Source organism: Osmerus eperlanus, chromosome 10, assembly GCF_963692335.1.
Source record: "Osmerus eperlanus chromosome 10, fOsmEpe2.1, whole genome shotgun sequence".
In the NCBI taxonomy this organism is placed as follows: domain Eukaryota; kingdom Metazoa; phylum Chordata; class Actinopteri; order Osmeriformes; family Osmeridae; genus Osmerus; species Osmerus eperlanus.
The window spans coordinates 14,154,700-14,171,713 of NC_085027.1; the positions used below are offsets into that span (position 1 = coordinate 14,154,700).

General features: G+C 41.6%; 1 protein-coding gene across 1 annotated transcript in view; it reads right to left on the reverse strand.

Moving 5' to 3' along the window:
- alx4a (ALX homeobox 4a) overlaps positions 1 to 10,716 on the reverse strand; it is an 18,223-nt gene extending 7,507 nt beyond the window's left edge. The window contains 1 exon segment of the mRNA XM_062471259.1: positions 10,063 to 10,716. Within this exon segment, the coding sequence (XP_062327243.1) occupies positions 10,063 to 10,546 (484 nt within the window). The 5' untranslated portion in view covers positions 10,547 to 10,716.
- Between the last annotated feature and the right edge of the window lie 6,298 nt (positions 10,717 to 17,014).

Genomic DNA, 17,014 nt, shown 5'->3' on the forward strand with positions numbered 1-17,014 from the left:
AGGTCTTCGACAGCCGGCATGGGTGTGGTGTGTGTTGTGGCTGCAAAGTGACGCTCATTTAGGAACACGACCATACGAAGCTGGCAACAAGACTGTCAGTGGCAATTTTCTGGCCAGTAATTTGTAGCCAGGGGAAGAAAATCCATACAGACGCACGCACACACGCGCACACACACACGTACTGCCGACTAGCCGTGAAACCTCAGTCAGCTTACTGATCATAAATTCCCTTAGAGCTAGCCTGTTCTAGTATGGCATTCGTTATTTTGCCATGCCAACACTGTAAGCCCTCACCTCTCTGTCTCATGCCCTGATCCCTGCGGCTCATTAAACCTTCTCCATTCCAGCCTCAGTACGTAGCTCTGTAATGACTAGGGCCTCTCACACACACCGTAATGAATTCAAAAATCTCCCCATTAGAAAAGCATATAGTGATTTTTAAGCTTCTCCAGCAACTGGCCCGGAGACAAAAAGGAAACAGCTCCCATACATCTATACCATACCCGCCCCCCCCCCCCCCCCCCCCCCGCTTAGTTGGGTCTCCTTTGGCCCAGTCTAGTGGTGATTCTAGGCACTGCACCTCTGCTCAGCTGGTTTCCGAGAGATGGGTGGTTATTTTAGGGAACCGGGGGTTGAGATGTGCTCTCATTTCTTATCCAGGGCTTGGTTAAAGCCTTGTCACGTTAGAGCCAGGGGGTGGATGTGTTCTTGTGAGCTTCTGGGGTGGATACTGCTCCCAGCATGACAGCGATACGGAGCCTGGGTCCACCTCACACTACCATGTTGGGTAATGGACTGCACAGTGAGGGTACCTGATAGAGCATCTAGTGGCACACAGCCACTCTTCCAATCACACACACACACATGCAATACACACACATCGTGCTACACACTCACCCTTCAAGGACTAGGGTGAAGGAAACCATGCCAACCATAAGCCTAAAGGCAGTACATGACACCTGGGAAATACAAGCCTAGCGCTGAAAGGTTTGTTTACTCTGTGGCCCACATGCTGGGAAAGACATCCCAAAGAAGTTGTGAATGTGAGCTGTCAGATATTTTTGACTAGTTTTAGACACTCAACGTTTTTGACTGGGTTAGTTTTCCAACCGTGGGTCCCCAGGACAGTGAGACAATCCTGATGCGGCCAGGACTGAGGCTGGAGGCATGTGGGCCTGTAGGCCTTAGCTGGGCCTTAGCTGGGCAGAGATCTCAGGCAGGGCCGGTGTTGGGACCTGGGTCTGTCCGGGGGGGTAATGGCTCCCACATTGCCTGCTTACTGCCCACGACTGACACATCCAATCAGTCTTGAGAGGAGCGAGTGGGCTCACCCCAACGTAAATATTTTGGAGTTATTCCCTTATATACCCCTTCCACCCAGGGTCCCTACAAGGCGAGGCTGTCAGGCTGCTTGAAATACAAGCGTTTTTTACTGATCAAAGCCTCTTGTTTATACCCTGTGTCATTGATGGTTTTTGGCAGGCATGGGGTATTGTGACAGTCTCCCGCTTCTCCTGCGTGTATGAGCCCTGACCCCGGGGCTCTCGTCTGCCCAAGGTGCACGGAGACGGGGGCCTCCCGCAGGTCCTGCCATATGGAGCAGGAACTTGAGAAAGCCTCAATGCAAACCATGTCAGCCAGGAGAGCGGTGGGGTGGAGAAGGGGGGGCTGTGAGAGCGTAGCCCTCTGGGGGAACATGGAAGGACAGAGTTGGTTCTTCCTGTTAAGGTTACAGGGCTGGATTAGGGAGGATTCCAGGGAGAAAGGATTTTTAGATCACCAGAAGAATTTGGAAATGGAGAGGTGAGATCTGACACAAAGATCTGCTCTTCCAACAAAGGAATACATATCTTCCTTCATGACACAGAAAGGAAAATCTTATCAGTCATCATAAATCACTCCTGTCTGGATAAATATCTAGATACTTTGTAAACTGATTAAACAGACTGACTTTCTTTCATCATTATGGTGCTTGTCCTGGAGGGGGGAAGTCCAACCTGTTAGCTTCCCACCCCTATCTCCAGGATATGTGCCAAGTCGAAGACAGGAAACCATGCTCAGTTTCGCACTTCACCTCTACTGTAGGCCCCTGGCTTGTTATCAGTCAAAACACTAGGACTTCTTCACTGTCATTCGAAAAAGCACCAGGTTCTCGTCCTATATTTTACTGGAACAGAGTCCGTCACTGTTCTGTGTTCATAGTCCAGGGAAGGTGAAAGCTGAATGGTGTCAGCTAATAAGATTGAGAACCACATTAAGCACTTAGACCAGAAGTACCTGAAACGATTGGGGCTGGGTGGAGTTCACCAGTGGGTAAGAAAAGAGGTGAGGTTCAACTGAAGAACTAATTGGCAGTTTAACCCTAACAGTATTCACACCTGCCTGCAGAGCAACAAAGGGTCTTGTAAACCCATTTTAACAGCGTCTACATTTACCCCTAAACATGTATCCCAAACTGTTCATATTTCATATTAATGCTCATTTCTATGATTATAGACACACCAGAGAGCAGAAGCATGTTAGTGAAGTAGTACAGGGCAGGTATGGCCTCACTATTGGCTACTTTAAGTGGGATAGAAGACAATAGTTCTCCCCTCCAAAATATCAGTGTCAGACCTCTTAAAGTTGGCAAGGTCAAGCCTTCAGTGGGGACTGCCGTTAAGTCGCTGTTGAAAACGAAGGGGGGACATCAAAGTGTAATTTAACTGGCTGTAAAGCGACAGGGCGCCTCTCCTGGCTTTTTATTGAACGGGATGGCTGAGGTCAGCTCACAGCATTTAAGAGAAACACTATAAAATAGACTCCCTGCAGTGGCCAAGGAGGACTAATGGCAAAATATCCCAAGACCTGAACAATAATATCCCAAATATTAGAAAACATAAATAACAGAGATGGAGTCTGAGTAGGCTTTCATAGATGCTTGTTTTGACTGGACGCTGGAAGCGGAGGAAATTTGTATAAGCTGTTTTCTCTGCTAAGCATTTATTTGTAACTCTAATTTGGTTTATTTTCCCTAGTTAAAATATGGATTGGACAGTAATCGGGGAGTTTCTGTGAAGTCCAGCCAAAACTGATGATTCCTGTTTTGGAGTCAATACACAGTCTCCAGCATGTGAGGAGTGTTTTGCAGATAATACAGTAAATGGACACAGTGATTTTCATGTTGAGATATAACTGTCAAAACTGACAACTAGTTGAGTCAGGTGGCTGAGCGGTTAGGGAATCGGGCTAGTAATCAGAAGGTTGCCGGTTCGATTCCTGGCCGTTCGAAATGATGTTGTGCCCTTGGGCAAGGCACTTCACCCTACTTGACTCGGGGGAATGTTCCTGTACTTTCTGTAAGTCGCTCTGGATAAGAGCGTCTGCTAAATGACTAAATGTAAATGTAACTAAAACTGATATAAGAGAGAAAAAAAAACAACTGCTGGGAACTGTGAAACCAGACATGTGTACTGGGATAGCCTTGTTAGCAGGCCTGGGCTACCAAATCTCAAAACCAGAGTTAATCTGCTACCCAGAGACTGATGAGTTCACCGGCTCAGCTCTCCAGATTCAGCTAAATGACCTTGTTTCCAGTGGCGAGCACAATTACATCTCCACGAATAGCATGACAGTGTGGAGACCGTCCGGTGTCAGTTGCAGTCATCGGGGCCGTTCAAGGTTAGACAGAACTGACAAATAGCAACACAGACTTGTACTGGCTTGTAAAAATAGATTGTTCCTTTACCCTGATCACCGAAGTATTGTTATATGGAACTATGCACTTCAGATTTTTAGATATATTCACTATTTGTACATGGTTTTGGATAACAGTATCTATTCAATTAAATGTCAAATGAATTGTATCCAGGCATAAACACCCAATCTCAAACACATACACACTTTATAATCCCCTTAAAGTCTGCCTGTGTGTATGAACAGGTGCAAGCACACTATCGAAAATGTACAAATTTTTAGGTATTGGATTGTATTAACATGCCCTCTACTGTATTTACACCAGTCAGAAGTCTTAAAAACATGCAGGGGAGTAAACAAGAGCACGTTTAGGCCATAACTTCACACCACTCAGCACCCTGTAAATAACCATGAACTACAGTAGGCCTTCTGTTTGTGCTACCATCTCTGATAGGTTGCCATGGACTTTGAAGTCCATTTCCACGGGCTGAGCAGGGAGATGAATCATCTCAGCGGGCTGCTGTAAAGTGCACACGCTGCGTGAAAAAACAACTGCTATGGTAGAGAATCCACAAAGACCCACATGAAGATAAATTGCCTTTTTCCCTTTCACTTTCTCTGCTCGCCACAGCTGGTATTTCAACACAATCCAAAAACTATTAGAGATATTATATGGTTTTATATTTAAACCAAAAATAACATTAAACTGAAAAATGGAAGGACTGTTTGTAATACATTTGGGTTTGAGTTGGGTAGATACAGGACAAGATTTAGTCTTGTGTCTACGTCTACAGCTGAACTCTCACGTTGTACTGGGAGAGCCTGAGTTGATGTGGTTGTTGTTGTGTGTCCATCCTCTCCTCCTACTGAGGTCTAGGCCTCTCTGGGGGGTTTAAAACCACAATGAGGCAAACCCTTGTTTCACAGGAATAGCCTATGATAAAAAAGCTTGAATTGGTCACTGTCATCTTAGGATAATGTGGATCCCACACACACATACCCTGAAGTAAAGGAATCTAAGAATAAAACCACATGAACAACACTGAAGAAATACAACCTTCTACTGTTTAAAGTCTTGAGTTCTCTATCCTGGAAATGACTGGCTTCATTATTGTTTTCAAACAAATACCCAAGTACCAAAGGAATCAGTCAAAACCGTCATAAACAAAACAATACCACATCAACATATAAATCTTATATCAACAAAATAGTTTCATAATTTTTTTAATCCCCATACATAAATTAATTTAAGAATTTCCCAAAATATAAATTAATTTTCTGGATATTGCGTTTACAAGTTACACCGTTAGAAGCACCCCTACAAACATGATAGTGATTATCAGGCCTACAGTAGTCATCAGAGAAAGTATTTGTGCTCTCCTATTGCTTTATCCATGGTGGCTTGTATTACTCTACACAGGGCCGTCCTGAAGCACAGCCTGGAGAACGGGCCTCTCTGTCGCCCTGTCACGCTCCAACATGTAGATTGAGCCTAATGGAAATTGCTGTGCCAAAATGTGAGCTAACTGGTAAACTGATACTGGGTCCTTGTCACCTCCAGTCATGTCAGCAGCTTGCTGCCGAAGTGTGCCCTGCTTCCCCAGCCTTCGCTAGCCCTCTCCAGGCTGCTCACAGCCCTCTCTTGGATGGTTTCCATTGCTACACCGCTCAACTCAATCAGCAGATATGGTCATAAAGGCAGGCTGAAATGGCTACGCTCTACGAAAGACAGTTAGGACAGAGACCATGGTGGAGAATATGAAAGGCTTTGAACGGCATGAGAGGATCTCTCAGGACAGTCGATTCACACCTTGACTGCTCATGAGTGAAAACCGTGAAGTTTAACCACAACAATGTACTGAAGATATGCAACACACGGTGATTCATGCTTCATTCTGCCAGTTAGGAGTTCACTACGATAGAAAAGTTATGTTTATATGTTCTCTGACGGACCTGTGTGAGTCAGGTAATGAAATGAAATGTAAAGTAACTCCATGGGAGTGCAGCAGGAGTGCAAATATTCTGGGGTTCCTTTGAGGCTTAAAATATATTCTCTCATGGGATCACCTCACTATGACCAGTTTCCTCAAAAAAGTGTAGGACAGGAAAGCAAAGTTAGAGATATCTTGCTTGTCCTCAGGGAGGACTACCAACTAAGATGAGAAAACATGAGTTGTTTGCAATAACGTTGATGTCCTGTATAAATTATTAAAGTGTAGCCTACTGAGAAAATGAAACAGTAGAAGCCAATGTTAGGCTCAACAGTAGAATATCCCCTGACATACTGCCTCTCAATTTAATTCTTGCTTCCTCGTTTACACTGAAATAAAAGTGTAGGCCTAAATGAGAAAGCAAGTATTGGAAGGAAGGCTTTGGATAGAAAGTTTTAATATAAACATTGTACATATCACTTTCACAGTGCATGGTCAGCTTGCAATTATTTACTATTGACTGAATTATGTGTAACATATTACCATGTTCAAAAACGTTCATTGTTGACTCTGTGTATGAGGAATATTGACCAAGGTTAGACAAACTAGTAAACTCTGGTCACTCTAGTACTCTTGATGATCGTGATCTTAAGGCGATGGTCTTTGAAAGAATGAAAATAAGTGAAGGAGCTGCCTTTGTACATCTGAGTTGCATTAATGGCGTGGTCCCCTACAGAGGCAGAGCTTTCCTGCCTTCCCTTTAACGCTCGCTCGTTCGTTTCGATAAAGGATGTCAGCCATACCTGTGGTCAGGCGGCCTTCTCTAACGGTGACTGTCTGGCGCAATAATAAAAATACATTTATTAAATATATCGCCAGTCAACCTCGTCACTCTCGTGATAAATTAATTTACTTCACGTGACGTGACCTTTGATTTAAAATGTAGGCTAGTCTAATTGTTAACCAAAGTAAATATAGTTTATCTAAAAACGTCATTAGACATTTTGATCGTGTGACAAGTAGGCTAAGCAGGGCAGTTAGTTAATACTACAGTTTCGTGTCTTGCTTTAATAAGCGAAATGGTGAATTTTCCGACGGCATCACTTAACCGTTGATAGGTACGGAATTGACGGCAATAGTTTTAATTTAGAATGCGGGGCGGTTTTTGGGTCATTCAGTTCAACAAAACCAAAAGTTGAACCTAAAAAGAGTACGGTTAGTGTCGAAGTGGAATATTGTAAACACAAATATTGTAGGGCTCCAGCAAGCCGGCCAGATTTGAAGCAGGCCTAATTCATCATCATTCACCCCACCCCCAACCGCCCCTCACCCCCCATGTCTTTCTTTCATGCAAGGCCTTTAGTGCTTTTTTTCCAAGTCTGAACATAAAAAGATAGGCTACCGTCTAAAATAAGAACGGCAAAAAGGCTCTCGTTGATTAGACATTTAGAAGGTTGTCATGTGCGGTAATTGGCATGTCATCCGCACGTGGAGTGCAGGACCAGTTTAGCAATGTAGGCTAGACTACAGAAGGCAACATAGAACAATACTTAAGATACAGCACATTAACAGGCCTATATTAATGTGTTTAAGTAATTTAAAGGATTAAAACGTTGAGTTTTAAAATCATTTTCAATGGGCCTATAAGTGCTCATATAGGCTAATTTGGGTTAGTCAACAGGCTACAATAAAAATCGGAATGAAAATGTTAGTTCTAAATTATTTTATCGGACTACTTTATCATTATTGTTGTAGTAGTTGTAGCCAATCATTCATGTTCTTAATACCATAAAGACTACGCTATGTCATTACAAATGCATTAGGCTATGGCAGTTAGGCCTATAACGTTTTGAGATTATCAATAGGCCTACACATTTGAAAATCAAGTGAAAAAAATAGTGATAAAAAGTTAATGTTTGGGCATTGTGGCCAAAAAGGTATTTGATTAAACCAAAAATATTTGATAACATCTGCGTAACAGACCGTCATTAAATCTATATTGATGGCTAAGTTATAATGCCCTACGTCATCCGCTTTAACTAATTACACCACTCGGAAAGAACTGATTGCTTTATGTGCTTTCATTGGGATTTATACGAATCCTAATTTGGCAGGTTTGCTTGAATCAGAGTCTTTCATGTTTGATTTTTGCTTCAACTAGGCCTAATTGGTTCTATAAGGCGGCTTTTCGATTATTAAATGATCATATCAACAATAATAGCCTAATAATAACCATCATCATATGTGGTTATAAATATTATAAGCTGTATGCTCAGTTGTAAAATATGGCATCGTTTAACTTGAAACAACTTAATCGGTTTTTCATGACTGACCTATCTATTTTCTAGTGTGTTGGCCCGCAAGACAAAATCATTTATCAATGTCTTCTCCCTGACAGCATTCGTTATGTGCTTCTTCTTTTCTATTGACGTCTCAACTCTGTCTCAGGCCATCCTCTTTGGTCATGTCTGCTCTCTCTCTCTCTCTCTCTCTCTCTCTCTCTCTCTCTCTCTCTCTCTCTCTCTCTCTCTCTCTCTCTCTCTATCTCTTTCTCTCTCTCGCTCTCGCTCTCTCTCTCTCTCTCTCTCTCTCTCTCTCTCTCTCTCTCTCTCTCTCTCTCTCATCCTCATAAAACACGCGGCACGACTCTATACACTCATAACAAAATCAGGTCTAGTAAAAAGTATAGGCTATCCTGTTTAGAAAAGAGATAGAATACCCACAGTTTATGGATCCCGAATAGCCTACAGGTTGATATAATAGAGCCGACACTGAATTCTGCCATCACTTAAATGATAGCTTTTACTCATGTATTGATAGCCTACGTTATTAGATTATTTATAGCTACGATGAATAGCGCAACCTACGAATAATGCTTTTACTTAATCCGTTTCTTTGCATTAACATTCAATACGAAGTGAAATGTGTCATAGTGTCTGTGCGTAAACTTTGCGTAGCAGAATGTTGCCACAGTTAATGTCAAAAGAAAAATAAGCACTACAATGCTTTTGTAGAATTTATAATTTGTCAAATTATTATTATTACGATGCTCCAAACATTAGGTTACCACTCAGGCACAATATTGACACATGTTCAGGCCTTCTCTCAATTATCTCGCGCATCCTTTTTGATCTCACCCCGAAGTTGCTCGCACATGGCTGGAGAAAGCGATGGATTTTGCGGTATTTGTGTTAAATTTATAGCATGGGTGGATTTTCTCCTGCGCTCAAGATGTGGCCTCTGCAGAACCCTCAGCATGTAGATTACTGTAGCCTTTTATTTTTTAGGCTATTTATTTACAAACAAATATATATTATTACAAGATTGGGGATATGGCTTGTTTTAGACCTCCCTTTGATTATCCATGTTCATGCAATAATTCAAACAGGTCGAAGTAAACAAGTCAATTGTAAAATGAAATACTTGGCAAATATCCGCTTTAACAACAATATTATTTGCAGCATAAGCGCAGAAACTTGTTCCGTTCAGTAAATCCGGCTATTAACAGTGTGTTAAAGAACACGTGTTGCCATAGGGGCCTATAAGATTAAGTGGTATCGATGAGATATGCAATCATATTCTGACCAAAGATCCGTGTGTGAGTGCGTCTCAAATACATTCCGAGCAAGGAGATGGGGATGCTCCTAAATCTTAGTAGAATATATAATTTCCCCTCTCACTCTGTAGCCTACCTTTACAAAGTGACCTTATTCTCAAAACATTTTAGCAATCCTTGGACCTATTAACGTAGGCCTATTTTATTTTATGAATATATTCAATCAACATTGTTGCACATGGTGGCCTATTTCCAAAACAATTTATCAATTAGCCTAGCCATTTGCTGCAGGATTGGCCTAACATATCATGCCGCCTAAGACATTTTCCAGTTAGCCTAAATGTTCCCTATTAATTTGGTGCTCGGTTATTATTCATGCTGAAAACCTGTTAATTTAATTGTCCGATTCAGTTCCAATATTAAGGATTGTAATGCAGATTATCGCATTAAATATAGCCTAACTCAATCGTCAAAGGGAAAATGTGATAGACGGGAGGGTTATGCCTCCCAGTAATTGTGTTACATGGATAGTTGTGTGTCTATAATATTGGTAGTAAGTTGTGAAGTCCAGCACATTCATTTTTTAAGTACCCTTGCAGAGGCAAATGTTCCTGTGTGGCTATATTCATTTTAACATCGCGGAGACTGTCGCTTGATGTGGTACAGATTTCGTTTTGTTTTGAAGGGACTCGAAACGTCCGTGAAAACAGAGAAATAGCAATCTTGATAGCCAAGCTCTGCGCTACAAGCAAAATATTCCAAGGACAACGAACAATTCATAATAAATATTAAGAGACATTCACCACATGACAGGAATGTTCAATCGTTTTCTGTCACCCATTGTTCTCTCGGAGTCATGGACTAGAGAAATATGACTTATCGAAAGTGTTTGCTACTCACCATAGCAAGGGATGAGCGCTCCGTTGTGTCCGCTTTCCTGGTGCAGTTTACCGCCTTCGGGGGGAGTTTTGCAAGAGGACCTCTGCATGTAGAGGTGATATTTGTTAAAGGTGCCTTCACCAGCTATGGGATCCAATGACTGGCACTCCTGGAATGGGCTCCGTGACTTTTCTCCGTAAGCCTGACCTTTGTTGGGCAGGAAAGTGGAGCTGTATTTGGTGTCACTCGCTTGGAATGTCCTAAAAGGGTTCGTCGGATGATCCCTACCTTGGGGTACAGAAGGACTATAATATGAATCCATGGATGTCATATCGCAGTATGAAACGCACGTCTCGGCGTTCATTCCTAAAAAAAGTTGCACGGCAAAAAGTACGTCCAATAGTTTTTTTGGTTCTTTCCTTTTCGGAAAGGGAGGCAAACAGACACTCTCACTCTCTCTCTCGCTCTCTCTCTGTCTCGTCCACACGCAGATGAACACACACATAGGCTACGCAGTCACACACGTACACACACACACAAGCAATGGCGATGCATCTGGGTTTGGTTATGAAACGATTCAGATGTCTTCTAGTAACCCTTCTCGCTGACCAAAAGCTTAAAAAAACTCCAGTTAAGAAGAAAAACTAAATTGTGTAGGCTATTTCTTAAGATGCTACCCAAATCTAATGTAGCCGACTAGGCAGGGTAGAGCGGACTAAATCAAGACCTCTCCCGTGATTAAGTAGATTAAATGAATGGGTTAGGTCAGACCTTTGCTCAGAATTATTTTTTGTTGTTGAAAATATGTGGAGGAGTTAACACATGACATTGATGTAATTAGGGAAGGAGTGAATATATAACTCATGTCAAGTGAAGGACAGCTTCGAGGGCGCGATTTCATGGATGATTTGCAATGTTTCGCCAAGGGGACTTCAGCATTTCACAGGACACAAACTTCTGAATCTTTCAGCCAATCTTGGGAGACTTCTTTGTGAGATTTAATTGCATATTAAAAACACATAAAAATGTAGACAATAAATAAACCCAAAATAGCCCATAACAATTGGCCGACACAACTTCTGAACCCTGACCTGTAATCATAGGCCGAGGTTGTGATTTCCTTTTCTTCACTGAGTTGCTTGAAATTGAATAACAAACTGTCGAGGGCTTGATAAATAGGAAATGGTTGTATTGATCACACAGGAGAATTGAAGTCTAAGTTATTTTTCATGAAGTGTCGTGTATGAATTGGTTTATATGTCTCAGTCCTTTAAAATTGACATTTGTGTAATTTTGTGTAAATCATAACTTTTTGCATCAGAGTAGCCTACCATTTCTCTTCTGTAAGAACAACGTTCATCCACCTGCATGCTGAATTTTATTTAGTATACGCTTTTATCCAAAGTGACATAGGGGGGATTTTAACGTGTGAACTCTTGATCTAGGCTATCCAAATGCTCTTCCAATGAGCTTTACCTATTCCCATATGCTATATCACTGATTTATTAATAGCGGTCCATAAGCTGTAATAGCACCCAGGCGTCACTCGTAGGTTTCACAATGAAACCTGTACAAGCACAAAAAAAGAAGGTGATTTTGGCAGTGGCCAACAATATTCAGTACAGGCCAATGGTAGGCTACGTGTAATACGGTGTGTATGTGTTCGTTGTTTAGGGCGTTTTCCAAATTAACAATCATTTATTAATCGTTATCAGAGACTTAAACAATAAATTATGAATTGTTGGCCGAGACTGACTGTATATGTGGAATTTGCTATCTGTATACATTTATTGGGTCCTAATTATATAGTCTATATCATATCCATAACAGGCTGTATCATATTTACTTATTATTTATTTACAATTATGTATTCAATTTCAGGTAATCAAACACAATTATTTGAATCCAATCCATATGAATCTTGAAAATATTTTTTAAAGCTCAAGTCATTCTTATTCTTTAAATTTTAAATTATTCTCTTTCGTTTTAGAATGTTCAAATTGTTGTTGAGTTCTCATATTATGGGAATACATCTTAGTAAATTGCAAGCTTATGCTTGTTAAATCCTTCATCAGAAGTCTTTACAAAAATTACCATATACTTACACCTAAGTAATCTCTCCAAGTGTTCACTATTTGTATGCAAGTGATTCGTAGGGAGAGCTGTTTTTAAAATATATGTTTTCTTTTTTTATGAACATCAACCCTGGTTCCAATCTAAACCGCTAGATTGACCGTCAACAGTAATGCTATACGTCAATAATAAAAACGGAGGCAAAGGAGACCTAAATGACACTGTAAAACACGTTTAACCAAAGCCTTCCATATAAAAGTAAACAGAGCATATCTGCATATTGCCTCTCATTTGCGGAACATACTTGAGTCTCACGAGTATCAGTGACATGTGGTAAAATAGCTATTTCCCAGAGATTGAACAATGAACATAATTTCACAAGGCTTGAAGACAAAATAGATCATTTTATTTTCAAACGCTGATGGGGTTTATTGGTGCGTACTGAATATTATATGAATATGACAGGCTACATGTAGGCTATTTAGGTATTTAAAAGGCTAATAATTTTTCACTGCACATTATATCACTCTTGAGAAATACACGATTTCTACTTTTTTTCTTTGTTTTTTCAAAATTCACATAATATAGTTTTCTATGTGTTTTAAATATAATTGTATTATATGGTATAATAAAATAGTACATCGATTATTAGTTAGTATTTATTTTTTATGTAAAGTTTGAGTTGATAAAGACTGCTACAGCAAGGAATTCTGATCAAATATATATGTACATGCATATTTAATTTATACACGCATTCATTTTGTATTTGTATAATTCAGGGAAGTCACAATTCTATCAGGTTTAAATGCTCTGATTTTGAAATTGAGAGGGCCCACCCTTTACCTCTGCAGACACTAACCTGACTGCTTGCCTGCCAGCCTGCTGGCCTGTCTGTCAGTTTGTCTTTCTGCCTGCCTGCCTTCCTGCCATCCTGGCCAGGTGAGACGGAGCTGCCTGGTAGACATGATGTCACGCTGTGTATTTGTCCTGCTGTCAGGGCTCAGGTTGGGTTCCAGACCTGCGGCTGGTACCCTGGGTGGCAGGGAGCTGGGCTATGGGTTCCAGAGGTATGTATAAATGGCACACTAAGTGAGAGAGAGTGGAGGATCTAAAGTTGGAGCAGAACAAATGCAAAACAGTCACGACGACAGCACTCACACACACACACGCGCACACACGTGCACAAACACACAAATTCACCTGAGTGGATTTGAAGGCCAGTTAGTCAGCTAAAAGGTGCCTGTTTATTTATGTATAGCTGTCCCTACATGTCAGGGACGATTACATTTAGTTGGCCAAGCTCTTGGCGGCTAAAAGCTTACCTGTTGCAAGACTGTAGAAATGAAGCAGGCAGCAGCAACATGCTCTTCTTGCAGGAAGAGGGAAGAGAAGGCACCATCAGTATAGATTCTCTATTTCCATTGGCATGTTTACAGCGTGGCTCATGCTTTGACCACAAGCGTGATGTCTCCCCTTTCTTTCAGAGGGAAAAGTCCAGTCTCACGTATTGTAATTGTTTTATTATAAAAACCATGCCAGCATGGATGACTCCAGCGAGATATTTCACTCCTGGCAATTGAAAAGTTATTAACGTGTCAGCTTTCTGGCAGAACTATTGAAAGCTTCCCTTAGACCACAAGCCCACCTGCATCGAATAAGGCAGCCTGGATATTGAGTGTGGCATTTTAATAAAACAGAAAATATATACACACAAAGAACAGAAACACTTGCCACGATGTATCACCATGTCATTTCGAAACTAGAGCGCTGTGGTTCTTTTAAGGAATAAACATTCATGTTTTTACAAGGTTTCACGCTAGCCCACAGTCATGTAGTAACTCTTCATTTTGCAACAACATCCCTGAGTATGATTGAAGGGCACTCAAACGCTCCTAATGTATAATTACAGCAGTAGAGTGTCACATGTGTGTTAACATTTCAGTCTTAATTGGTAGGTTTCTAATGGACAGAATGTGTTTAAGTTGTGATATTGTGTTACTGAGGGAATGCTCTGTCACTCTTCCAGTAGGAGCCTCAGAGCATGTGTCTCTACCTCCCTGATGACAGACCATACATCTGATGTACTATGTAGGAATCTGTTAACGAGGCCATTTGAAACCATTTGAATATACATCAACACACACTAAACCATAGTTTATCAATGAAATAATCTGATTAATCAAATTCTTTCCATTGTGTTGTTTGACCTATCACAGTTTCTGTTTGATATGTATCATTAATACTTGTTTGTAAGGGATGATTGCTTCTGTTCCCAGCGTATTGAGGATGGTCAAACACATTTCTCTCTGACTTATTCTCTCACAGTCAACGTAACACTGGGTTTTGAAATTGAAAAGCGTGTGATATGTTCACAATTTACTGATTTATTAAAACGTTATTATAGCTAACTGTTCCTGTGGTTTCAATGAAATATAATACTTAATTCACTTCAATAGAATAGCTGAGACATAAGGAATGTGATATAAAAGGCATAAAAAGGTTAAGACATATATTGCACTTTACGATCAGCCTGATTCCTATTATGTAGAACATGTTGAACTTTAGCTCATTTAGAGAAAGGGTTGAGTCCTTTATGTACTGAGTAAAGTTAATGACCTGTTATGAGCTGTATGACTGAATAAAGAAACAAACACACACACACACACACACATACACGTACACACACAGAAACAAAAAGAGAGAGAGGAAGAGAACAAATGAAAATAGACAAAAAACAGCAAATACCTTTCTGTGTAGTAATTTCGTACTCTCATAGAGCAGTCTCTGTGGCCGAATCTATGATAGAATGGGGGGAATTTACCATTTTAGTCCTCTATAATGAAGTCATTATTTTGACTATTCCTACCCCAGGGTAACATCACTGACAATGTCTCTGTGACACAAGGGGAGAGACTGTTACACTGCCACTTCTGTTTGCTGTATTTTAGTGCCTACTTCCAGTAAACCAGACGAGGCAACGCTATTTGTAAGAGAGGAAGTTAAGAGACAACCCAGGGACATGGATGAGACAACATCCCACTTCCTCACTCCCTCTGCCATTTTGGTTCTAGCCTGTGGCAAGGCAGCTTGATTTGACGGGCCGTAACCAAGCGTGGTGAGAGAGTAATAACTGACAGCTTTGTTCAGCATAGGCTAACAGACGTAAACGGACAAAGGAACAGGAATGGCTGAAGTCATGAATTTGGATTTCATTTAATTTGACAATAAAGAGAGATTCCAAGCAGGGAGAGGCTATTCGAGAATCACGTACTCTAACAAGACTACATCCAGACCTTTTTTGTTGGTCAACATTTGTTTAATCTGGTTTCATACAGTCATGTTGCTGGTGGTTTGAGCCAAATTGAAGGACATTATAGAATTGCTACATTTTATGGAAGAGGGTGGATTATCTTTTCTCCTTCAAAGTCTGTGTTTGGGTTTGAGGTTCAGCTTGACTCTCTACCCTGTGAGCTTGGTTTACATGTCAGGCTTCTCGACGGGTCTGTGAGGAGTGGAGGTGAAACCAGCCCCTGGCCTGGACATAAACACTAGTAATTAGTCTTGATCACAGATGACATCCACTACACTGGCCAGATGAGAGAGCCACAGGCTGTTGTAGGGGGCTCTGTCTGTGTGCCACATGCAGTGGTGTACCTGACAGATTCAGAGATCGTAGTGGCATTTATCAACTCATTGTTCACGTATTGAATATGTCTGAACGGGTCGTTTGGTTTGTGTCACCCACTGTCAACCGGAAATGTTTTGCGTCTGCGCCCAGTTTGCTCTGATTCTCTGTCTCTTGCAGATTTTGGGACAATAGTCGATCCTCTGGTATCTTTGCATGGTGTTTATATAGTATACAGTACGGTCTATGTGTGTGCGACTATGGGATGTTTGTGAAGGCGCTGGAAGACTGGAGATCCTGCCCTCCCCTCACCACACTAACCAGATGGTGAGCCTTACCATAGTCACTCTGCGGTCTTGATTGCATGACGCAGAAAACACAGCCGTCACTGCAGCAACGTTCATCCCACCCTGCGTGCCGTGCAGTGGCGTGCTGTCATGCGTATTTCTGTCCTCCAAATACTGACGTTTTTTCCTAGAGATGTGTCACCACCCAGGTCAACTTCGCTTGTCTTTGTTTCCCCCATGACCATGTGCGAAGGGGTTGGCCTGTTATCCCTGGTCCTCTGGACCCTGCTACAGAGTGCTCGGACATCCCCGGATGTATCTGGGGTGAGGATGTGCCCTTGCCTGTTTGGAGAAACAGCAGCAGCACCACAGTTTTATGTGCCGCCGAAATTGGTTTCACATGAGCGACGGGGCGGCCTCCGTCAGCAGATTTTCTGATCAAATTAAACCCGAAAAAAAGAGTCGGTGGTTGTACTGATCTTTAATTCAAACAACAGGACCAAGGAGGGAGGAAGACGAATCTCCGGTGTCTTCTGTCACGGTGATCGAAGATCTATATGCTTTCTGGTTGTGGTCACAGTAGGTTTTCCCCTCATGGTACAGCAGTAGAGTGAGGCGTGTTGAGCACCTCCATGGCAGCAACAGAGAAACATGTGCTTGACTCCTCTGGGCCACGGGGCTCACATCTGGCTCTCCTACGCAGCATGTGGCCTCGAAAGATGGAACAGGTAAACTTCCCTTGTAGCATCACCGGTTCTCAATAAACCACGGTAGTAGGTCATTTTCTTAAAGCACCGAATGATGCTCGAATGGATTTGTTGAAATTCTCAGAGTGCACACTGAGTGCTTAATTGTAAGTGTGCTGTTATTTTGATGATTCCCTTTTTGTATGTATATATATATATATATATATATATATCATTCACAGGGTGAGAGACAGAGTGTACTGTCTAGGTTGGGATTTGGCTGAGGATCAGTCCCACTTTTG